Genomic DNA, 25275 nt, shown 5'->3' on the forward strand with positions numbered 1-25275 from the left:
AGCCATAATTGGGGGAGGTTGCAGCCATAATTGGGTGCAGCTGCCTCCCTCCCCGGGGGCAATCACTCATAGCAGCTGTGGCTTTCCATGCAGAAGCGGCTCCCAGCATGAAGGCCGAGGTGATGGTGGGGGCAGAGCTTGGAGATGATGGTGGGGGGCAGAGCTTGGGGGCAGTCCGCAGACAGCAACATGCACATTCACAGATGGCTTCAGAAGCCCAGAGCCTGCTCCCAGGCTGCAGGGCTGGTCAACTGGTGTCACATTCCTTCATTATTTACCAAGTGTTTACAACATGCCAGACTCTAGGGGATGGACATCTGTGAGGCAGAGTCCCTACCCCAAGGAAAGCACAGCCTAAGGGGAGGAACAAATGGAAATAATTTGCCGCAGTAGAGTCTGGTGAGCCGGGAGCCATGGGGAGCCCATGTGAATTGGGACCACCAGGGAAGGCTTCCTGGAGGAGGTGATGCTTCACCTGAGCCATGAGGGATGAGTAGGAGTTGGCCAATGGCAAAGAGGGGCTGGGGGAGGTGACGATTCCAACCACAGGCCAACCAGCAGGTGCGGGCTTAGTGGCTGGTGTGATCCCGGGATAAGGGAAGGCCAAACTTGAAAGACTGTGCTCTTCAGGCTCTGAGCTAGGCTCCCAACATGGATCTAGATCCAATTACAGCCACACCTGACCAGGCCCAGCATGTACATCTCATCTGCGGCTGCTTTCCTACTTCAGAAGCAGACCCTATGGCCTGCACAGCTGAAAATATTTACTATCCAGCCCTTCTTTATAGAACAAGTTTGCAGATCTCTGGGCGAGTGCTGGGCCCAGGCATAACAAAGTTTCTTGGGTCTGCAGGGAAATTGGCTAATGAAAGGCCACGAGTGTGGAGTGTCCTTTATTCTGAGCTGGTGATGGGAGTGGCATTTGTCTAGATCATCCCCTTCTAACACGGATCAGGCACATGTCTCTGTCTTCGCAGCAGTGTGGGGTGCAAGACCTGCCCTCTGACATCAGTCTCCTCGGTTCAAATCCCAGCGTGCACTTCCCTGCTGTGTGGCCAGCTTATCTAACATCTTTATGCCTCAGTTTACTCATCTGTAAAATGGAGACAACGGTAGTATCCACCTCACAGCACAGTGTGCCTGGGGTGTAGGAGGTGCTCAGTAGATCATTATAGAAGGAGCAGATCCCTATGGTGGATTTTCTAGCTAACAGTACTGGCTTCTCTAAGACCCATTCTGGAATGAAACTGTCCTCAATTGGCTCATTTCCCTCCCTGCCTTTGGGAACAGAACATACAAATAGTCACTTAAACTTTTCTGAATAACCTGAGTCATTGCTATGGCCACGATGACTCTTCCGTATGTCACGGTCATGGTCCAGAGGCAAAAGGGGACACGAAGCAACCCCTGCACCAGAGGGTCCCGGGTGGCCCTCTTTTCGGTTTTCTTCATTTTTCTGCCTCTCCCTTTGACATCAGCCTGAAACTCCTATTAGATTACTTGTCTGTGTTGGCGCAGACAGCTCTCACCTATTCAATAATTGTTTCTCCCATGAGACCAGGTGATGATACTTGTTGGAACTGTGTGCAAACTAAGAGCCAACAGGCCTTGAGTGGCTGGTGCGGTGCTCATGCCTGTCATCCCAGCAGTTTGGGAGGCCGAAGAGGATGGATCACTCGAGCTCAGGAGTTCGAGACCAGCCTGGCCAACATGGCAACAAAAACTACAAAAATGGCCGGGTGTGGTGGCTCACGCCTATAATCCCAGCACTTTGGGAGGCTGAGGCGGGTGGATCACTTGAGCCCAGGATTTCAAGACCGGCCTGGCCAACATGGAAACACCCATTTCTACAAAAAATACAAAAATAGCCGGGCATGGTGGCGCATGCCTGTGGTCCCAGCTACTCGGTAGGCTGAGGTGGGAGGACCGCTTGAGCCCAGGAAGTTGAGGCTACAGTGAGTGTGACTGTGCCACTGTATCCAACCTGGGCGACAGAGCGAGATCCTGTCTCAAAAAAATAAATAAATACTAGGTCTTGAGTGAAGCCTGAGGCACGTTCTCCTGAGCACGGTATGTGTGCAGCAGCAATGGCTGTAGCTGGCCTTCAGCTGCCTGCATGCTAGCTGCCATCTCCACACCAGGCAGGTGAGGCTGCAGGAAGGGAGGTATATCCCACTGCTCCTGCAGCAATGAACACAGCCACAGCCCAAGATGCACCAATCTGTGCTTTTGTAAGAATATTCTCTGAAGCTGCTGGCTTTACATGAGAGTAAATGGATCTGCTGTTCAGGTCAGGCCTACCTGGGGTTTGTTCCCCCAGCGAATTAGCCCCCTGAGCACAGGGACCATGCCTTGGCCACACCTGTGAGACCCACAAACAGCAGATGCAGACACACATGGCTGGTCCATTCAAACCAACTTGCCCTCCAGGTGCTCCCAGGAGCTGGGATCTGGTGTGACACCCAAGCGTAAAAATGCACATTCTCATTTCTGCCTGTTTCCCAACCCCAGAGAAGGACAGCCAGAAGACAGAGCGGCTGCCTGCTCCCCCTGGGACACCCAGCTCCTGGAGGGGAGGAGCCCCTGCACTGGCTCTACAGAAACCCCTGTCCAAGGAGGGCAGCGATCTTCTCCCACTGCCTGGGGGGAAAACTGACACCTGTCACCACCTCCTGGGAAGGAACAGCACACCCAGTGTGTCACCAGGAAGGGACTGATGAATTTCTTTGAACTCCACTGGAAGGTCTGTAAGAAGTGATAGTTCATAAATAGAAGCTCAGTCACAATTTTGAGAGGCTGGTGAAGCTCTCTTACGGAGCACATGGCCCAAACTCTTCATTTCCCTTTAGAGAAATGAGGCTCAGAGAGGGGAGGTGAGCTGCTCAGCGTGGCCCAGCAGACCCAGGCACAGAATCTAGGCCTCTTCACTTCCATCCTGATAGTTTCTCCCTTAAAGCCTACTGGCTCCCAAGAAGTTTTTTTTTTTTTTTGAGACAGGGTCTTGTTCTGTTACCCAGGCTGGAGTACAGTGGTGCGATCACAGTTCAGCCTCCCAGGCTCAAACGATCCTCTCACCTCAGCCTCCCAAGTAGCTGGGACTACAGGCGCCCACCACCATGCCCGGCTAATTTAAAAAATATATTTACAAAAAAAGAGACAGTGGTGTGTGTGGGGGTGGGGGCGGGGGGGGTAGGTCTCACTACGTTGCTCAGGCTGGTCTTGAACTCCCGGGCTCAAGCAATCCTCCCGCCTTCACTTCCCAAAGTGCTGGGATTACAGGCACACACGGGCCACTCTGCCCTGGTCCAAAAAGCTTTTTTTTGGCCACTTTGTTTAGCTGAAATCTTAGGAGGATGCAACCAAGAAACAAAAAGAGAGAAAAGCAGAGTTGCTCTAGGGGAAGGAGAGTGGGGGCTCAGCCGCTGCCCTGCCCTGGGAGCCCTCCGAGTTCGAAAAGCACCTTGGGCTTGTGCTGGGCGTGAGGAGGGCCCTAAGGGCAGGAGAAGGTGCTTCTCTGTGAGCCACAGTGCCCTGCCCTTGGGGCGCTCCGATCACATGACCCCACTGAAGTTTACATCTTCGGAAAAATCATGAGGGTTGGTCACTAATGGGCCTTTGAGAGTTGTCACCCGCTTGTCGATAATTACAGAGCTTTAATGGGGCTAATTCAGAGAAAATCAAGCTCAAGCCCCTGTTGGCTCCTCTAAGGCCGAACATCCCCTGCTTGGCTGATGGAGACCTGACAGCATCATCATAACCTTGGTTTGCGCCTGGACTTTCCTGACACCCTTGGGAATAGGAAATCTGCCCTGATTTTTTTTTTTTTTTAAGAAAAATGTCAGGCTCTCAAATAGTTTAAAAAAACAAAACAAAACAACTGTGGCAAGGACCATAGAAAATCATCAAGCTTGTGTTGAAAGCATTTTATAGTTGGGGAAACAGCCATTCAGCCAGGCCGGCACTGCAGGGGGGACAGAGAGAAACGAGCCATCATCCCTGCTTCCCAGGAGCTTAGAGACGAGTGTTAAGATTTTTATAAACATCTTCATTCATCTGCTTTAAATTGTTGAAAGGTTCTCCATCAACTCCTGGACTCAGTTCAGCCTCCTTGGTGTGGCATTCAAGACCTTGTGTGATATGACCACTTTGGCCTCCTCATAGGTCTCTTCCCCTTCTTTGAGCCACTTGGCTCTATTGTTTTGCCTACACTGGGCTGAGTTTCTGACACTTCAGGACCTGTGTACACAGCTGTCCCTCTGCCAAGAGCACCTCCCTTTCCTCTTTTCCCTCTGTCAGCCCACCTCCTCCCTCCTCCCAGTCTTAGGGCTGAGCCCTCTCTGTGAGTGACCTCCGCTAGCCAGAGCTTTCCATCTGGGTTCTTGCCTCCCTGTCCCTCGCTGTGGGGTCGCCTGTTTGTCTTGGTTTTGATGAACACCCTCAGGTCAGAGGTTGCCTCTCAGCATTCTTGTATCTCTGTGCCTAACACAGAGCCTGCCACATAGTTGGTGCCATAACATCGAGTGCATTACAAATATCACAGGTCCAGGTAGAACATGACCGGGGCCAAAGAGGTTCTGGGCTCAAAGGAAGGGGCACCACAGCCCATGGGGGCTGGAATATGCCCCCTAACACGGAGAACCTTTGTGGTGGACTCAACGCCTTGTTCTTGCTCCAGACCTGCACAGGCATCAGTCCTGACCCGGTCCTGGGTGAACCACACAGGGCAGGTTTAACACGGGCACGTGATCCAATTCTGGCCAACGAGACAAAAGGACAGGTCTCCTGGGGACTTCTGGGAGAGGTTTCCTCGCTCTTAAACTGAGACACGAGAAAAGGAATCGGCCCTTACCAATTCCTTACCCAGTCAAGGACCTTATTGTTACATGTGATGCCTGGACCTGCAGCAGCCACCTTGGACCTGAGGGTCCTGCTTGGCTGATGGAGACTGACAGCGTCATTCTGACCTTGGTTTGCACCTGAACCTTCCTCACCCAGACACCCTTAGGAATAGGAAACGGGCCTTGATTTTGCTCTACAAGGAAAAGCGCACAGCCACAAGCAAAGATGGAGAGAACCATCACTCCGACAGTGCTGAGGGGCTGCTGCACTGGTGCACCCTGGTGCAGCAAGACCTCAGCTGTCCTCATTGTTTAAGCCACTCTGAGTTGGTTATCTGTCACTTGCAACCCACGGCACTCTAGTGATTACAGCTTTGAAGAATGGACTGGGCTTCCACAGGTGGGTGCCGGGCAGGAGAGCCTCTCAGGTAGGGGCAGCGTGTGGGGTGTGTGGCCCACGGCCCACCTGGAGGGCAGCACGCCACAGAGGTCACCCTAGGAGAACTGGCAGGGCCGACACTGGGTCCTGCTCCTCATTGGGACATCCACTGCCTTTCCTCCCTGTCATCGCCCCTCTTCGAGATCTGCTGGGAACATGCGAGTTGTGTGCTTGTGCTTTGACATGACTTAATAAAGGAAGGGCTTTAAAGAGCCAGGAGAAAAGGCTGAGTAAATAAACAGCACTTCACTCTCTGCCTTGGACAACAGAGCAACCGCCCTCATTTCTTTTTGTCAGAACAGAGATAATCCAATAATTAGGGCAGCAAATAGCATAACCCTGGCTAAAGCCGTAATGAACCATCTGGCTTGAATCATTGAGGCTTATTCTAGGGATCTGGTTGTCACAGCCCAGAGGGGGGCACCGCCTGGGGTACTGGGTGGAAGGCAGTCCCACCCCAGAACCTGTTCCCCCACCATGGACAAGAGCCAAGATTTCTGGGCTCCTGTGCCTAGGATGTTTGTCAGCCTCCCATAGGATCCAAGCCTAGGGTGGGGCCCCCCTCGAAGGGGGCGACAGGGGCCCAAGCTGGCGCTAGCTCAGTGGCACACCGTCCTCCTTAGCTCCTCTGAGCCCGTTTTCAGCATTTCTTTGGCATGTCCTGATAATACGGGTGTGGCCAGCCCACAGTTCAAGCTGGCAAAGCTGCATCCAGCTCTGCCCTGCACTGCTGACCCCATGTGAGTCTGGCCCCTGCACCGCATGTATCTCAGGCCAGGGGCCCAGCCCTGCTGCCAGGACATGCTCCCTGAAGGGCTGCTGAGCTGATGGATTGGAGATGGAGCTGGCTGGCCTGAGTTTCTAGCTTCCTGGTCCCCTCCTTGCTTTGTGGGTTCAGAGACAGCAAAAAAAAAAAAAAAAAAAAGCCTCTTGGCCATTCGCCATGCAGAGGGCCGTCTGTGGCACCAGGAGGGTGGCCTGAAGCTCTGCCCTCCCCTCTTACTTCCTTGGTGCAGCAGCAGAGATGCCGGAAATGGGAACAACTTTCCCATCCGTTCTTCTGGGGGAGGCTTTGGATTCAGGGCAGCCAAAGCAGTGACTTGGGTCCCACTCAGGGCCCACCCAGGGGATCACCAAGTCCAGGGTGAGCTTCGCACAGGGTGCCAGGGGCAGAGGGGAGGGGGGTGGATCTAGGGCACAGCCCTGAGGGCAAAAAACTCTTCCGACCCAATTTCCCCAAGCTGGCAGGAAAGTGGAGGGACAAGACTGCTCCCCAGCCCCCAAGCCCCAGGGCAGGGCCTTCATATGCCAGGCGCTGGCCCGAGGGCCGTGGTCCAGGCCTCTAGAAAGTGCAAAGCAGGCAGTTTCCCCTGCTCTAACCGGCCACTGCTGATGGGCCTCCCCAGGTGGGGCGATGGGGGGTCTGTGCCCAGGGGGCACTGGTAATCCCTACCTTCAGCTTCTGGTGGCACATTTGATGCTTGGGAAACTCCAGGCCCGCAGCCCACAGGCCCTGGTGAATGTCCAAGCCAGGCGCAGACATCCCTGCTGCGCAGGGGAGGGAGGGGCAGCACCAGCCCTGGAGAAGGGCCACATCCCGGGAAGGGCTGGGGTTTCACGCTGGTTTGCCAGGTCTCAGTGACAAGTCTGGAGCCACAGCTGAGCTAGGAGGGGGTTCTCACATGCCATCCCCACCTCGCGCAAACCGATTCCTCACTGGACTGCGACCTCTTCCGGCCTCGGTTTCCCAGCCAGTCCCGGCTCGGGCCGGACAGGCACCCTCGGGGACGGGAAAAGGCGCCAGGAGCGCCCACCGGCCGGGCCTCGGTCCCGGGACTCCGGCGCTCGCCTGCTCCCAGGGGCTCAGGGCTCAGTCCGGGAGGAGGGGGAGCGGGCTGGGGGGCCCTCTCTGCCCGGGGACCGCGGGCGTAACAGGTGGGCGAAGGTGCGCGGCCCTGGCGAGGGCTGCGGCGGGGTCCATGGACACCGGAGGAGGAAACGCCAAGGTTTTTCCAAAGGACAAGCGGCCCCGCGGTCCTCCTGGTCCTCTGCTCGCGCGCCAGCAAAGCAGCTGCGCTCTGCGGGCCGCCGGGCCCACGCGGGAGGCCGGGCCGCTCCCAGCCTCGGGCCCCTCCCCAGCTCGCCCCAGCCCCGACCCTCGGCCGCGATGCCCTCCCGGAGCGGCTGGCGAGCGGGGAGCGACCGCGCGGCCGGCAGCAACTGGTGTCTCCCCGGGACGCAGCTCCGCCCTTCCCGGGAACAAAAGCAGCCGCCCGCGCCGGAGCTCCGGGAGGGCGGGCTGGCAGGGAGGGGGCGCGGCGCCGGCTCCGAGGAACCCGGCCCCGGAAATGGGACACCCCCAGAGGGTGCCCCCAAACTTCCCTCCTCTCCGGTCTGGGTCGGGGGAGGGCTCGAGGCCGGTGGGCAGGGCGCGGAGAGCGCAGCGAGTGCGCCAGGGGCCCGCAACCCCGCGGCGGGGTTGTGAACCGAGGGAGAGCGCGAGCGCGCGAGGGGGACCGGCGGAGGGAAGCCGCGAGGCCGTGGGGGCGCCGAGCCCGAGCCAGGGGAGGGGGCGCGAAGTCGGCGCGTTGGAAACTTACTGCAGTCGTCCGACTCGTAGCCGTCGGCGTCCGGCTCGTCCTCCGGCGGCTTGGCTGGCGGCCGCGCGGGGCTGGGACCCGGGCTGGGGCCCGGGCTGGAGCCGTAGGCTCCGAAGAGCTGGTCCACATCCTCGTCGTCCTCGCGGGCGCCGTCGGAGGGGCTGCGGCGGCCGGCACCGGCCACAGCCTGGCGCGCGGGGGCGTCCGGGGGTGCAGCGGCTCGGGGCCCGGCGTCCGGGGGCAGGCCCCGCGGGAAGCGGGGGAAGTAGTCGGAGATCTGCTTGATGGGACGGATGGGGCCGGGGCACACGTCGATGGCCATATGCTCCTGGATGCTGATGGTCGCCTTCTCCCCGCGCCGCCGGAGGGTCATGCAGGCAGCGCCGCCCCGCCCCGGGCGCGGCCCGGCCCGGCGCGACCCCGGCCCGGGGGCGGCTCAGCAGGCCCGGCGGGGCGCGGCGGGGGCTGCGGGCATCGCCGGCCGCGCCCCCGGACGGCCCTGACTTGGCTGCTGCCCGCTCCGCTGCGGACGGCGCGAGCGAGTGCCAGAGGCCGGCAGGCAGGGGGCGGGCCCAGCCCGCGTCACCCGGCAGCAACCAAGCAGGGTGAGTGTGCGGGCTGCGCGGGCGGCGCGGAGCGGAGGGAGCCGCGCGGCGCCACACTCACTCGCACTCGCACTCACACCGGCGTGCACGCCGGCCCGGGACCCCGCGCGCGCACACTCGCGGCCAGGCAGGGCCGCCGGGCGCCTTCCGCTCATGCACGCCCGCGGGACAAGCTGAGGGTCAGCCGGGCAGGGACCCGCAGGACGCGCACCCACACGTTCCCGCGCGTGCCAGCCCACGCTGGGCTCCGCTCGCTCTCTCGGGACGCACACATGCGTGTGCAGAGACACGTGGTGGAAGCATCCGCTCGCTCACACCGTAGGTCACACACACAAACGTCTGCATGCGCACATACAGGGTTGGTTTAGGAAGCTGTGACACAGGACACCCCCAATGCACAGGCGCGCACACCTAATGGAGCACACACACGGGTGATCAAGGGCACCCAGGGCACAGGCTTCCATACCCCCAAGCACCCCTAACAAGACGCACAAACATGCGCCCATAGAAGTGATCAGGGGACCCTGGGCACAACTCCTTCTCTCCTCCCCCCTCTAGCAGGACGTGGAGTCACACTCCTAGCGTGTAGGGACAGGCTGCCTACACACGGGCAGGACATGTACACGCTCAACTGCACAAGGACACCGGGGCTCAGTCTGTGCACACATATTCTCAGGTCACATACAACACAGCACTCTAACCTCGGGTCAGTCCCTCACTTGGTCAGTGAGTAGAGTCTGAAGGACCCCCCGGGGCAGGGTGGATGAGAACCTGCACAGGGCCTGGTCAGGAGGGGGTGAGGGCAGGGCCTGGGCGGTGAGTGATGCAATGAGGCTGGGCGGCACCCTCCCCCCACCCCCACTCCTACTCTAGGCCTCCCACGCGGTCAGATCACTAAACAAATCCCAGAGGGCCCAGCCCTGGCTGTCCGGCTTTCCGGGACCAGAGCTCTGTTGGGAACTGCTGCTGCTTGGACAGGTGTGTTCCCGGAAAGCCCTGGGCATGGATGGAATCCTGTTTACCCTCTGGTTTCCACTGACGTGTAAGACACTTAGCTTCTTAGCGGGTGCCTTTGGTGCCTCTGAATGAGGGGCTCCAAGCCTCTCTTGTTCCCCCACCATAACCCCTGCAGAGTGATGGGGAGCAGAGAAAAGAGAGGCAAAGCCTTGCCCTGTGGCTTCCAGCTGCACAGTTCTGGCAGGCTATTTCACCTCTTTGAGCCTCAGTTTCCTCATCTATGAAGTGAGGCTATTTCCAACTGCACGGCATTGTGGCAAGGCCCCATCCAGCACAGAACGACAGGTAAGAGGTGCTCAGCTGGCTTTCCCTTCTCCCTTCCTTTGGAAAGACAAGACTCGTGGTGAGAAGTGATGAGAAATTCATGTTTTGTGGTGAGTTCTGAACTGGGTGGTGGCGGGCACTACCGGCCTTTGAAAACACTGGAGAAACACACGGCATATGTTGTACTGCGCCAAGAACATTCACAGCTGTCATCTCATTGATTCCTTAAACCACCCCACGATGTAGGCAGGGCCTGCTGTTCCCATTTCACAGGGGAGAAAATTAGCGCTCAGGCACAAGGATGTGTCCAGGGTGGCCGCTGGCTGGCGGCAGAGCTGCGATGAGAGCCCAGTGTCCTGACTGTCCGATGCTTCCACTTTCCCTCCCTTCTCCCTTTCCTCCCTCCCTCCCCTCCGCTACAGAGCTCAGGGGCTCAGAGCAGAGTTGGAAACACAGGTAAAACCTTGTTCCCAAAGCTCATCCTGAGGCTTCTTGGACAGGGGAAGCCCAAACTGAGGAGGAGGGGAAGGAGGGAAAAAAAGGAGGGGGAAGAGGAGGATGGGAGGAGGCCAAGAGCCTCAGGGGTTACAGTGGGAATGGACCGGCCGGGGTTCCCTAAAGATAGTCTGAGGTCCTGGTGGGAGAAATATTCAGCCTTCCAAGAGCCAACGGCCAAGGGAAGGACAGAAGAGCCTGGAAGGGCAGCCTGGCACAGAGGGGTTCTCATTTCCAGGAATGCTTAAGGGTATTAATCCTTAAATAGGCACAGAGTGACTTTTTCTGTGCCAGAGGTGGCTGCATCACAAAATGATTACATAATGACGCAGGTATTAAAATACAGACGCTGAACTGTCATTTTATCATTCCTTTACTAAGGAGCTAGAGGGTGTCGTCATCACCTTACAGATGGGGAAACTGAGGCTGCGGGAGGTCAGGTGACTAGCAAGAGGCAGACTGGAGATGAGACCTGGACGTCCTGGCCGCTGAGCCTGCCAAGGCCCTGTGCCTGTGTTCACCGAGAGCTGGCTGCTCCCTCCTGGCCTCTTGTCCTGTGGGTCTGGTTTTTGGAGGATCGGCTCACGGCTCTTGGCTCTGCAGAAGCTGGCTCTTGGGGAGGGTTTTGAAGAAGTCAGGTGGAGGGCCCAGCCTCCTAAGCATGGAGCCAGGGAACCCAAGGATGCCCACTAGAGAAACACATGGCATGTTGGGGTCTACCCTTTGGCAGGTGGCAGAGTTGAAATCCACTCTAGGTCTGAATTTGCCCAGCTCTGAGCCCAGCTGAAATGGGGTAGGGCCTCCCCAAGGGATAGAAGTGGATAGAAGTGGTGTTATCTGGGCAAGTGTCCACTTTCTAGAAAGAGCATAGGTCAGGGAGTAGGCAGACATAGAGTCAAAAGTCAGGTGTGCCTCCTCCTAAGCGTGCCGGACTTTGGGCAAGTTGTTTAACTTAGGCCCTGGGTCTCATCTGCAATGGGGGAGAATAAGAACAACCTTGTGTGAGTTAAAGGTGAGGATGGGTATACAGTGCTTAGCACAGTGCCCAGTGTGCAACTGGCACTCAGGGAATTGTGATTCTGTTGCCCCTGCCTTCCTGGTGCAAACCGTCCCAGTGCAAAACTTCCTGGTGCAAATCGTCCTGGTGCAAACCTTCCTGGTGCAAACTGTCATTGCACTCCCAGTGCCTGCCTTGATTTCTCTACCAGTGACATGTGGTTGGCTGCTCCCTGTCTGCTGCCAGGACCAGGTGAGAAATGGATGCACTTGCCAAGGCTGGGCGCTGGCTGGCATGTGTGGGCATCTCTAAGCAGTTGGATATGTCCAAAGACTCATCAATCATGTTGCCTTCCATTCCCCATGCTGAGGTGGGCAGCTGGGCAGCTGGACCAGCCTCTGGCAAAGTTAAGTGGGTGGAGTCTGCCCTTGGTCACAGCCCTCAGAAGCCCTGTGCCCTTGCCTCTCTGCCTTCTGCTTTTCCCAACAAGCTTCTGCTTTCTCCCAACTCCCCACAGACCCTCTCAAAGGCTCCTGTCAAATGAGATAAAGTGGGTTCTTTAAGAAATGGTCCAGGTATCTGCAGCACTAGCATGTCTATTTACTTTGTCACTGAGGCTGGAGTGCAGTGGTGCGGTCATGGCTCACTGCAACCTCGACCTCCCGAGGCTCAAGTGATCTTCCCAACTCAGCCTCTCAAGTATCTGGGACCAAATGCATGCACCACCATCCCCAGCTAATTTTTAAAATTTTTGTAGAGACGGGGTCTTGCCATGTTACCCCGGCTAGTCTCAAACTCCTGGCTTTAAATGATTTTCCTGCCCTGGCCTCTCAAAATGCTGAGATTACAAGCGTGAGTCACCACACCCAGCCCAGGATATCTATCAATAATGCAGATTCCAGGCCCCCACCTCACACCCACTGACTCAGAATATGTGTGTGCATACTCAGGATGCACCTTAACAAGTACCCCTGATGATTCTGGTGCACAGTGAAGGTTGAGACTTGCTGGGCTAGAGGGTGCTAATGGTTTAACGGTGATTTTCAACCTGCTGGGCTGCCTCTATACTGTTCACATGTGTAACATATGCCCATCAGTGACATCTCTCAATACTTAGTGATTCTTCACTGGGGAAGCGAGTGCCTAACCCAAGGCAGGTGTTGGAATTTCCAGAGAGGTTTGGCAAAGCCACAATGGGGAGTCTGATCTCCTCCTGTTTGGGTATTCTGACCTCTTTCCTGGTGGAGAAGTGTTAGGAGCAGGCCCCCCAAAATCTAGCCATAAACTGGCCCCAAAACTGGCCATAAACAAAACCTCTGCAGCACTGTGACATGTTCATGATGGCCATAACGCCTCCGCTGGAAGGTTGTGGGTTTACCGGAATGAGGGCAAGGAACACCCGGCCCGCCCAGGATGGAAAACCCCTTGAAGGCGTTCTTAAGCCACAAACAATAGCGTGAGCTATCTGTGCCTTAAGAACATTCTCCTGCTGCAGTTAACCAGCCCAACCCGTTCCTTTAATTCAGCCCATCCCTTTGTTTCCCATAAGGGATACTTTTAGTTAATTTAATATCTATAGAAACAACGCCAATGACTGGTTTGCTGTTAATAAATATGTGCGTAAATCTTTGTTTGGGGCTCTCAGCTCTGAAGGCTGTGAGACCCCTGATTTCCCACTTCACACCTCTATATTTCTGTGTGTGTGTCTTTAATTCCTCTAGCGCTGCTGGGTTAGGGTCTCCCCGACCAAGCTGGTCTCGGCAGAGAAGGACCAGTTAACGGCTCTTCTTAGAGGAGGTAACATGTGTTTTTGAGGAAATGCCCTCTGTGCAGCACTTGGCTGGATGTTCCTTGGTTGGCATCTTGGCTGGCGTCCATGTGCCCGGAGAAGAAGGGCCCTCTCTGACCCAGGCCTAACATGTGTCCTCCGTTTCCACCCTTCCCTGATAACCAGAGATCTTGTCCTGCTGTGCTAATAGAATGTTCTCTGTATTAACAGAAAATTTTAACCCAACAGAGGCGCTTGGATGGAGGAAATCCAAACAATGTTGCTGGTTGATGGAGAGGGGCATTCCAAGGTCTCTTGTCCATTCATTTATTCATGAAGCCACATTTCAACAAATATTTATTGTGCACCTGCCCTGTAACAGGCCCCCCGCTGTGATCTGTAGGGGGCCCAGTGATAAATGAAGCCCATTTTTCCTTAGATTCCAGATGATGGAGGGGAAGTTAGGAAGGGAGGTAGGAACCACCACTCTGGGGGTCCCCTGCCTCCTTCTTGGCATACGCTATGGCCTCGGCATGAAGAGCATGATGGAGCGCTGATGCCAGCAAGTCAGCTCAGCATTTGCAATATAGTGTGTGGCTGCTTAGAGGCCAACTTGATATATTAAGTGATATTAAAAATGCAGCCTATTTCTGATAATTTATTATGCGCATTCTCATAAACACATTACACTCGTCACAGTACATTTACGAGCACCAGGCCTACCAGTGGGGAAAAGTTAACACCTACCTAATGATGTTGTTTTGCAGATGTCAAATGCTCTGGTGCTGCAGTGATGGGCTCAGTGGTGCAAAGAAATGTGAGTCTTTTTTCTATCCTGGGACACCAGAAGGTTGCCCAGGGCTGGGCGGAAAAACCAGGCTCTCTCCCTCCACACTGCCAAGGTCTGTGCTGTGGGATTTGAAAGAGGCCGGGTGAGAGGCTCCCCTGCCAGGAGAGACTTAGCCCAGGATCAGGCTGCCTAAGGCAGGAGATTAGATGTCACAGAGGGATAATGCTGAATCCTCTGGGGAAGCTCTAGAAATGACCTCTGGGAGAAAGAGGGGCAGAGCCTGAGGCTTATATCACAGCACAGACCAGCCTCCCTCCCACAGGCCTGGGGACCACTAGCCCAGGGTCTTCATGACTGGAGTGAACATCTCAGCATTATACATGAATTAGAATGGGTAGAAACTCTAACTAGCCCAGGGCTGGTGGAAACCCAGGGCCAACAGCCACCAATGTTCCCTCCAATCGCTTTGAATTCATGATGCAATTCAAAGGAATTAACAATGCAAGTGGTAGCTTTCAATGATAACGTGTTCCACTTTTTGTGTTTGAGACAGAGTCTCACTCTGTTGCCCACGCTGAAGTGCAATGGCACGATCTCGGTTCACTGCCACCTCCACCTCCCAGGTTCAAGCAATTTTCCTGCCTCAGCCTCCTGAGTAGCTGGGACTACAGGTGACTGCCACCATGCTTGGTGGGCATAGTTCTTTGTATTTTTAGTAGAGATGGGGTTTCACCATGTTGGCCACGCTGGTCTTGAATTCCTGACCTCAGGTGATCTGCCTGCCTCGGTCTCCCAAAGTGCTGGGATTACAGGTGTGAGCCACCACACCTGGCACCCCCCGCCCTTTTTATTTATTTTTTTTTTTTGAGACTGGACCTTGCTTTGTTACCCAGGCTGGAATGCTGTGGAGTGATCATGGCTCACTGCAGTCTTGAACTCCTGGGCTCACGTGATCCTCCCATCTCAGCCTCCTCAACAGCCAGAACCACAGATATGCACCACCACGTACAGCTAATCTTTTTATGTTTTATTTTTTAAAGATGGGTCTTGCTATGTTGCCCAGGCTTACATGAACTGAGTTTTACATTTACTACAAATGTGTGTACCTATAAACAATATATGGTATTGTTTTGCAAGCTTTAAAACTTTGTAAAAATGGCATCATACTGTACGTAACCTCATTAAACTCATTTTTGACTTATTATTGTTTGTGAAGTTTTTTCCTGTTGATGCATCTAGCTATAGTTTGTTTTTATTGCTGTCTACTGTTCCACTATGTGAATACACCATAATTTATTTCTCTTTTCTCCTATTGTTGAACATTTAAGCTGGTTCCTATGCGTGGCTATCATCAACATGCTGCAATGGCTATTCCTGTTTCCTGGTCTGTATATGAGATTTTTTTTTTTTTGAGACAGGGTCTCACTCTATTGCCCAGGCTGAAGTTCAGTCGTGCCATCTCGGCTCACCACAGCCTCAACCTCCCTGGGCTCAGGTGATCCTCCCACCTCAGCCTCCCGAGTAGCTGGGACTGCAGGTGCATACCACCACATCTGGCTAATTTTTATAATTTTTGTAGAGAGAGGGTTTGCCAGGTTGCCCAGGCTAGTCTGAAACTCCTGAGCTCAAGTGATCCTCCCACCTCAGCCTCCCAAAGTGCTGGGATTACAGGCGTGTGCCACCACACCTGGCCAGGGAGAGTTTCTTTACAGTTTCTTGGATAGGAAATTTGCTGGGCCTAGGGTCTGTATATCTTTACCTTGACTAGAGAGTGCCTAGCTGCTCCCCAAACTGGTTAGAACCATGGCCATTCTCACCAACCATCTGTAACAGTGCCAGTTCCTCCTTGTCCTTGTCAACACTTGGTATTGCCAGACTTGAATTTTTGCTAGTCTGGTAGGTTTTTTTTATGTTTAATTAGTTCTCCTTGCTAACTGGGTCCTACTTCATTTCTGCTGCTAAGGGTGGGCATGTGCTGTCAATAGATAAATGCAACAGATTAAAAACTGAAGAGCTTCCATCAATAAGGGATTGGCTAAATACAGTATGCCTCACCTGTACAACAGAACACTGCACAATCATTAACAAAGATGTGTGTGCTGATATGGAAGAGATATTGATATTCTGATGTACTAAATATCTTTTCATCTCCCAGATTTATTGTTACAAAGCAAGAGGCATAAAAAGCATATTCCCTTTGTAAATAAATGAAAAGATATGTATACACGTGCATATTTGTATGTATATGCACAGAATACCTCTGAAAGAATGAACAGGAAACTGGTAACAACAGTTCATCTGGGAAGAGCACTAGAGGACAGGGAAACTTTTTTGCTCTGTGAATTCTTACCATGCATGTGTATTAGCCTGTTGGAAAAAATTAGCCCTAGAATAGGCAAATTTGTAGAGATTGAAAGTAGAATAGAGGTTGCCAGAGGTTTTGGGGTAGAGAATAGGGGGTTTTTATTTGATAGATGCATTTTCTGTTTGAGATGATGAGAGAGTTCTGAAATGGATAGTGGTGATGGTTGTACAACATTGTGATTGTACTTAATGCCACTCAACTGTACAATTAAAGGCGGTTGAAATGGGCCGGGCACGGTGACTCACACCTGTCATCCCAGCGCTTCGGGAAGCCAAGGTGGGCAGATCACCTGAGGTCAGGAGTTCACGACCAGCCTGACCAACATGGTGAAACCCCGTCTCTACTAAAAATACAAAAATTAGCTGGGCCTGGTGGTGCATGCCTATAATCCCAGCTACTCAGGAGGCTGAGGCAGGAGAATCGCTTGAACCTGGGAGGTGGAGGTTGCAGTGAGCCAAGATCGCGCCACTGTACTCCAGCCTGGGCAACAGAAGTGAGACCGCATCTCAAAAAAAAAAGATGTTGAAATGGCCTGGCACATGGTTCACACCTGTAATCCCAGCCCTCAGGGATGCCAAGGCAAGAGGATCACTTGAGCCCAGGAGTTTGAGACCAGCCTGGGAAAGATGGTGAGACTCTGTCTCTACAAAATGTTTTTTAAAAATTAGCTGGGTGCAGTGGTGCACACCTTGTGGTCCCAGCTGCTGGGGAGGCTGAGGCAGGAGGATTGCTTGAGCCTAGGAGGTTGAGGCTGCAGTGAATCATGTTCTCAGCACTGCACTCCAGTCTGGGCAACACAGTGAGACCCTGTCTCAAAAAAAAAAAAGAATGAAAGAAAGAAGGAAGGAAGGAAAGAAAAGAAATAAAGAAAGAGAAGAGAAAGAGAAAGAAAGAGAGAAAAAGAAGAAAGAAAGAAAGAAAGAAAGAAGAAAGAAAAGACCAAGTACAGTGACTCACGCCTGTAATCCCAGCACTTTGGGAGGCCAAAGTGGGAGGATCGCTTGAGGCCAGGGATTCGAGACCAGCCTGGGCAACACAGTGAGACCCCATCACTACAAAAAATAAAAAAAAAAAAGGAGTGGGGTATGGTAGCATGCACCCGTAGTCCCAGCTACTCAGGAGGAGGGGAGAGGATCCCTTGAACTAGGGAGATCGAGGCTGCAGTGAGCCATTACTGCACCATTGTATACCAGCCTGGGTGACAGAGCAAGACCCTACCTCGAAAAAAAAAAAAAAAAAAAAGAGGAAAAGAAAAGAAAAATGGTTGGAATGGTATATCTTAGGTTATGTCTATTTTACCACACTAAAAAAAGCAGATAAAAATAAGCTCACAATAAAAAAATTTAAATTGCACTGAGGGGGAGCCCTTGGTCCATGAGCAGCTTCCTCATGCTCCCCTGGAGAGCAACCCTGACCCCTCTCCCAGCCCCTAGTCTGTGCATCTCTGCCTGCCTGGAACCTTCTGGGGCTCCCAGGGTCTGGGGAACAGTTCGAAGATCACTGCATCTAAGGAAAACCCCAGCTGGCATTACCTTAACTTTCATCACTTATGAATCAGCTTCCCAACTGGAACCTGCACTATTATTTATTTAGTGCTTTTCCTTAAACAGACTTACTTAAAAATCCCTTAAATACCCAGGTTAGCTTTGTCCTAACAATAATACCTATGATGGGAATTGTGCTGATTACGTCTCTCTATGGCACATTAAAATAAACATATAATTATTACAGTAAACTAGGGTGTGTTAAGTCAGTGAGGGTTAAGCAGATGGCCAAGGTCTCATAACTAGAAAGAAGCAGGCTGGCCCTGAGGCTTGGCAGTCTGACTCCAGAATTGACACCCTTGACCACTGGCACCTACCCCTGGCCTGTGACAGTTACCTGTTCCCCTGCCCCCGTGACAGTTACCTGTTCCCCTGGCCAGTGACAGTTACCTGTTCCCCTGGCCGGTGACAGTTACCTGTTCCCCTGCCCCCGTGACAGTTACCTGTTCCCCTGCCCCCGTGACAGTTACCTGTTCCCCTGGCCCCGTGACAGTTACCTGTTCCCCTGCCCCCGTGACAGTTACCTGCTCCCCTGCCCCAGTGACAGTTACCTGTTCCCCTGGCCCATGACAGTTACCTGTTCCCCTGCCCCCGTGACAGTTACCTGTTCCCCTGCCCCCGTTACCTGCTCCCCTGCCCCAGTGACAGTTACCTGTTCCCCTGGCCCGTGACAGTTACCTGTTCCCCTGCCCCCGTGACAGTTACCTGTTCCCCTGCCCCCGTGACAGTTACCTGTTCCCCTGCCCCCGTGACAGTTACCTGCTCCCCTGCCCCAGTGACAGTTACCTGTTCCCCTGCCCCCGTGACAGTTACCTGCTCCCCTGCCCCCGTGACAGTTACCTGTTCCCCTGGCCCGTGACAGTTACCTGTTCCCCTGCCCCCGTGACAGTTACCTGTTCCCCTGCCCCCGTGACAGTTACCTGCTCCCCTGCCCCAGCGACAGTTCCCTTTTCCCCTGGCCCGTGACAGTTACCTGTTCCCCTGGCCTGTGACAGTTACCTGTTCCCCTGCCCCCGTGACAGTTACCTGTACCCCTGCCCCCGTGACAGTTACCTGTTCCCCTGCCCCCGTGACAGTTACCTGTTCCCCTGCCCCCGTGACAGTTACCTGTTCCCCTGGCCCGTGACAGTTACCTGTTCCCCTGCCCCCGTGACAGTTACCTGTTCCCCTGGCCCGTGACAGCTACCTGTTCCCCTGCCCCCGTGACAGTTACCTGTTCCCCTGCCCCAGTGACAGTTACCTGTTCCCCTGCCCCCGTGACAGTTACCTGCTCCCCTGCCCCAGTGACAGTTACCTCTTCCCCTGGCCCGTGACAGTTACCTGTTCCCCTGGCCCCGTGACAGTTACCTGTTCCCCTGCCCCCGTGACAGCTACCTGTTCCCCTGCCCCCGTGACAGTTACCTGTTCCCCTGCCCCCGTGACAGCTACCTGTTCCCCTGCCCCCGTGAAGGGGCATGCTTGCCCAACATGTTAAGGCTGCAGGTGGCAGAGCATAGTTCTTTGTGGGTGAGGAGGGAAGGCGAGCTGAGCTGAGCTTTGCTTACCATCCTTGGTGGCACCTGCCAGTGCTGGGCCAGTCCTCTGCTCCCTTGAACCCACAGGACAATGACCCAGGGGTCCCGGACTCCCTACAAGGCCTGGCCTTCAGGCTCATGCCCAGCCTTCCTCAGAGGGCTGGGGGTCTGCATCAGGTTAACCACACGTCAGCCCCTGCCTCTGCAGCCCCACCCGCTGTCTCCCTGACCCCTCTTCTGCCCTAAGGCAAGAGCAGGAGGCACTGTGTTGGCCTCAGTCCTGAGACCTCAAGGCTGAGAAAAGGTTAGCCCAGCAAAGAGCTGCAGGAAGGAGGAAGGGGTCCGGGCAGGGGGAACAGCACGTGCTGAGGCCGGGCATGGGGAGGAGTGTGGTGTTTGGGGAGCTGCTGGTGGTTGAGCCTGGCTGGAGCTCTTGGTGTGAAGGGGCCCTACGGGGCAGAGGGTGGAGGCCCGGTGGCTCCTATTGCACCTGTCCTGTGGCCTTGGCATGTAGTCACCCTCCTATCACACTCCCCTGGAGGCTACTGATGCTGTGGGCTCCACCCGTCTTATGGGTCAGTGCGGGGAGCCCTTTGCTGTCTGCATTCAGAGTCAAAGACTCAGGGATGAAGGATCCTTATAACTCATTCAGTGCCCCCCATCTCCCCACTCCCACCACAGCCCAGCGCCCAAACACACCAGTGAGCTCCAGCCACCACGCCCCTGCTCAGATGGCTCAGCCTGCTGGGCAGCCTCATTCACCCTTGACCACCTGCCACACTCCTATGCTACCCTCAACACCCCACTCAGGTGTTGCTTCCTCCGACGAGCTTTCCACAGTGGTCCCCTGGCATGGCCACCCTTATGGGCCTCACTACAGTCGGTGATTATTGTCCAAGTGTGTCTCCCCAACGGGGTTGAATTTCTTGAGGACCTGAATGGGGCATCACCATCTTTGTGGCCCTTGAGCTGTGGGGCCCAACTCGATTGCCTTGGGACCCCCTGGGAGGTTCACAGGACCCTTTCCCAGGGAGCCCAGGCTCCAGGCCCAGGGTGGGGCCCAGTATTCTGAAGCGGGAGTTCCAGCAGAGTTTTCACCAGCTCTGCAAATGTGGAAACCGAGGCCGAGAGGTGGCCTGAGCTGTCCAAGGTCATACAGCAACTGGGAGGCAGGGCCAGGGCTCCCGGCTCCCTCTGGGGTTCTAGCTCAGGGCTCAAAGTCCACCCCTGTGCAGCCAGCGGGGAGACTGTTCCTACCCCACCTGGCTTCCAGCCGCCCCGGTGGTGACTGTGGCTCACGCCTTCCCACGGGGCCTTGGTAGAAAGGTCTTAGTACTCGGGAAGAACCCATTTCATGCTTTTGTCCTACCCTCCCCACTTTCACACCTGCGCAGGCTCACAGCCCCACCTACCTCAGGGCCTTTGCACTGGCCAGGGCCTCCTCCTGGAATATTCTGCCACCAAACCATCCCATGGGGGGCTCATCCTCACTGAAGGTCTCACTTGAGGCCAACTCCTAGAGAGGCCTGGGGAACCGTGGAAAGCAGCTGTGTTCAGGCCCTGCTCATTTCTGGTCTACAAGCCTCCTTGGAGGCAGAGGCCTAGCCTGGCGCCTGGCTCATGGAGGGCAAGCACTCAATTCACGGAGGTGGAAGGGAGGCAGCCGTGGGGGAGACCACCGGGTGACGGGGCAGCTGGGTGGGAGGAGGAGGGAGGCCAGCCCGACTCCTCCCTGCCTGTGCGGCTCCCACTCTGGGCCAGTGGCCTTGGAGACAGCAGCGTTTAGAGGGAGGAGGGAGGGCGAGCGGAGGGCCATCCACCAGCGGGGAACGTGTAGAGCCTCGTAAATCAGGGAGGCTGTCTGAGGCCCCTGTGCCAAGCGTCTGCTGGCGTCTGGGAGCCTGGGAGGCTGCTCCTCCGGGGAATGGAGACGGCCACGCCTCGGGGCTCCCCTAGTTGAGGAGGGTGGGCAAGCCTCCCTCCCTTTCCCCAGGCACTTCAGTGTGTTATCCCACATACGTAACAGCCCCCACCCCAACCTGCAAAGCAGGCCATAATTTTGTTTTAATTATTTTGAATTTTAATACACAAGACTGTAGAAAAGAACATAACAAATCCCAAAGCATATCCACCCTAACATTTTCATTTTTTATGGAGGGTTTTGTTTCGTTTGCTTTTCTTTAAGAGTCGGGGTCTTGCTCTGTCGCCCAGGCTGGAGTGCAGTGGCACAATCACGGTTCACTGCAGCCCCCACCTCCTGGGCTCAAGTGATCCTCCCACCTCAGCCCCCCTCAGTAGCTGGCACTACAGGCACATCCCACTACAACCGGCTAATTTTTTTGTATTTTTTTTTTTTGCAGAGACTGGTTTTCGCCATGTTGCCCAGGCTGGTCTCAAACTACTGGGCTAGAGTGATGCTCCCCCGTCAGCCTCTGAAATTGCTGGGATTACAGGTGCGAGCCACCGCTCCCAGCCCGGGATTTTTGAACTCATAAGATTGTGAATGATAGCATATAAAACTGCATAAAACACAGTTGCCTGAAATGATTAGTTATAAAGCAGACATCAGCATAATCACCACCCAAGTCATGAAACAGGAAGTTGCCAGCCTTCCCCACCCTCAGCGTGTGTTTCTCTCATTAGGCACCTCTCCCTGCCCCCATGATTATTTATTTTTTTAGAGATGGAGACTTGCTATACTGCCCAGGCTGGACTTGAACTCCTGGATGCAAACGATCCTCCTGCCTTAGCCTTCCGAGTAGCTAAGACCGCAGGCCCACGCCATTGTGCCTGGCTTTGCCGTTTTTACGTTATGACTTTATGTGACATCATTGCGCAGCTTTCCTGGCCTTTAAAAAGTATAAATACAATAAAACATTACAGATAAAAATTCCCTTCTTGTGTCTCAACCCCACCCCAGGGGCAAGCATAATTATGAAATTTACATATATCATTCCAGGCTGCATTTGATATTTTTATGACAAATATTAGAGAAGTATTGTTTTACATAGTTTAAAACGTTTCATAAATGACAACAATACTGTGTATATTATTCTGCAAGTTGCTTTTTCACTAACTCTAAATGCTTTTTAAAAAACAGCTGTATTGAGACATAATTTATACACCATAAAATTCAACCATTTTAAGTGCACAATTTAATGATTTTTAGTAAATTTAAAGACTTGAGCAACCACCAGCACAATCCAATTTTAGATCATTTCCATCCCTCCTAAAAACTCTAAATAGGCTGGGCATGGTGGCTCATGCCTGTAATCCCAGCACTTTGGGAAGGCACAGGGTGAAAGGATTTTAAGAGGCCAGGAGTTGCAGACCAGCCCGGGCAACATAGTGAGATCCTGTCTCTACAAGAAAAATTTTTTTTCAAAAATTACCTGGACACAGTGGCTGCACCTGTAGTCCCAGCTACTTGGGAGGCTGAGGTGGGAGGATTGCTTGAGCCCAGGAGTTCCAGGATGTAGTGAGCTAGGATCTCGCCGCTGAACTCCAGCTTTGGGCGACAGAGCAAGATCTTGTCTCTGAAGAGAAAAAAAGTCTAAATGCTTTTTTGCTTTCTCTCTTTTTTTTTCCTAAGTGCCTTTGATACACATTTTAATAACTGCCCCTTATAAATCTCCTGCTATGTGCCAAGCACTGCTGCAAGGTGTTAAATATGCCACCACATTCACTCCTCATAGCAACTCCACAAGGTGACAGTCTTAGGGACGATGACACGGAGGCACAGAGCGGGTAACAAACTGTCCACGGCCACCCTATTAGAAACTCACAGAACAGGTGGCTGCACACCCAGTCTGACCCCAGAGTCAGCCACTTAGCCACCCACCACACAGCCACCCACTCTGAATTTGTGCACTCTTACTGTCGTGTGCTGTCAGGCAAATGTTCTTATCCCACGGTAGGAATGAGAAACCGAGGCTTGGAGGGGTTAAGTGACTTGCTCAGTATCACTGGACAGAGAATAGCAGAGCTGGGGTTTGAATCTAGGTCTATGTGACTTCAAGCTCGCTGGCCCTTTGCTGGTCTCCTTGGCTGCCTTTCCTTTTTTTCCATTACAGTAAAGGAATAAAAGAGAGAAAAGAGGAGGATGGGTGGAAAGGGGGAGGGAGATACGTCAGAAAAAGCTTTTTTTTTGAAACGGAGTCTGGCTCTGTCACCATGCTGGAGTACAGTGGTGAGATCTTGGCTCACCGCAACCTCTGCCTCCTGGATTCAAGTGATTCTCCTCCCTCAGCCTCCCAAGTAGCTGGGACGACAGGCACCTGCCACCACACCCAGCTAATTGTTTGTATTTTTAGCAGAGGCAGGGTTTCTCCGTGTTGGCCAGGCTGGTCTCAAACTCCTGACCTGAAGTGATCCACTATCCCAGCCTCCCAAAGAGCTGGGATTACAGGCATGAGACACCATGCCTGGCCAGAACAAACTTTTAAATTTTTATGCTCAGCCTATATCCACAGATACTTACATATATACATGTGCAACACAGGATCTCTGAACACCAACTCTAGTCAGTTGAGTGTGTGCACAGTTCTGTGTGTGTAGGCTGTACACGTGTGTGCACACACATGCATATGTGTACCCAAGACCACATGTGCGTTCACACACCATTCCAGATGCACACCCACACGGGTGTACAAACCCTAAAAGGCACACCCACACAGGCACATACAGGTGCACACCCACACAGGCACAGGTATACACACACGCAGCTGTACCCACTCACACAGCTGTACACACACTGAACTGACTAGAATTGGTGTTCACAGATCCTGTGTTACTCAGGGTGAGGAGAATGTCAGTGTGTATGTGGGCTCATGCGTGTGTGTGTGTACGTGTGTGTGTAGTGGGAGACAGGAGTTCAGTCTTCCGGGGTCCCCTGGTGGCCCATCTGTCAGGGTCCAGATCTGAGAAATGCTCCATCAGGGGCAGACCCCTTCTCTGAAAGGCACTCTCAGCCAGGAGGGTCCCATGCCCCACCACCCTCTCTTTATGCTACCAAGTGCCTGCTGAGGTCCTTAGATAAAGTTTCAGGACCTGGAAGACAGAGCTAGGCATGAACTCTGGGGACTTCCTGGCCCCGTGTGGCCACGTCGAATCTGCTGCGTCTCTTTTCACTGGCCTGGTGCTTCCATCCCCAAAGCTCCTTTCTGCCCCCTGACTCCTCTGAGTCTACACAGACCTGCAAGGGCCTGTAGGAGCCACATCTAACAAGCAACCACAAGCAGCAGCCAGTGAGCAGACATGAGAGCCAGACAGGGGGACTCACCACAGGTCCACGAGCAGGGCACAGCAACTACTGCCATTTTACAGATGGGGAAACTGAGGCACAGCGGCCTTCTGCAGGGCCCCGTGGCTAGAGATGGACTCCAGATTCAAACCCAGGCTGTATGTCTGCACAACCTGGACTGCACAACCCAGCACAAAGAACACTCGACCCCCACTCACGCAACACAGCAGGATCCCGAGCTTGGAACCCAGGTGTTCACAGACGTGTCCCGACTCTGGAACCCAGGTGTTCACAGAGGGATCCCAACCCTGGAACCCAGATGTCCACAGCAGGATCCCGAGCTTGGAATCCAGGAGTCCACAGCAGGATCCCAAGCCTGGAACCCAGGCGTCCACAGCAGGATCCCGAGTTTGGAACCCAGGCGTCCACAGCAGGATCCCGACCCTGGAACCCAGGCGTCCACAGCAGGATCCCGACCCTGGAACCCAGGCGTCCACAGCAGGATCCCGACCCTGGAACCCAGGCGTTCACAGCAGGATCCCGAGCTTGGAACCCAGGCATTCTAGTATCCGGCCTCCAAGTCTTGGTCCTACCCTGGTGGTTTACAGAAGCCGAGAAGCTGACAGCTTTACTCACCCATGACAAAATAAGAAAAGCACAGGGCAATGTAGGAAGTTTTTCATAAAGTTAAATCCCTTTAATTAAAAAAACAAACAGCTTTTTTTTGTTGACTTTTCCCCTCTCTTTTCTAAAATAAGGGTGATCTTATCCAATAGTTCTTATTTTATATTCTTAAT

General features: G+C 54.0%; 1 protein-coding gene and 1 long non-coding RNA gene across 6 annotated transcripts in view; both read right to left on the reverse strand.

Moving 5' to 3' along the window:
- DOC2B (double C2 domain beta) overlaps positions 1–8747 on the reverse strand; it is a 36350-nt gene extending 27603 nt beyond the window's left edge. The window contains exon 1 of one of the 4 annotated variants that reach the window (XM_055367065.2): positions 7878–8747. In XM_055367065.2, the coding sequence (XP_055223040.1) occupies positions 7878–8250 (373 nt within the window). In that variant the 5' untranslated portion in view covers positions 8251–8747. Of the gene's footprint in view, positions 1–6730; positions 7631–7877 lie in introns of those variants that run through there. The other 3 variants (XM_055367063.2, XM_055367064.2, XM_055367067.2) reach the window with 3 other exon arrangements.
- A 1866-nt stretch (positions 8748–10613) lies between these two features.
- On the reverse strand, positions 10614–20800 carry LOC129527981 (uncharacterized). Of its 2 annotated transcripts, none has more exons than XR_008673097.2 (3): positions 20649–20800; positions 13771–13932; positions 10614–10870 (listed from the first exon to the last, which is right to left on the reverse strand). It is a non-coding gene; the product is annotated as an uncharacterized lncRNA (long non-coding RNA). The 2 variants fall into 2 exon arrangements; XR_008673096.2 differs by lacking the exon at positions 20649–20800 and adding an exon at positions 19267–19414.
- Between the last annotated feature and the right edge of the window lie 4475 nt (positions 20801–25275).

The sequence above is a fragment of the Gorilla gorilla genome, chromosome 19 (assembly GCF_029281585.2).
Source record: "Gorilla gorilla gorilla isolate KB3781 chromosome 19, NHGRI_mGorGor1-v2.1_pri, whole genome shotgun sequence".
Classification (NCBI taxonomy): domain Eukaryota; kingdom Metazoa; phylum Chordata; class Mammalia; order Primates; family Hominidae; genus Gorilla; species Gorilla gorilla.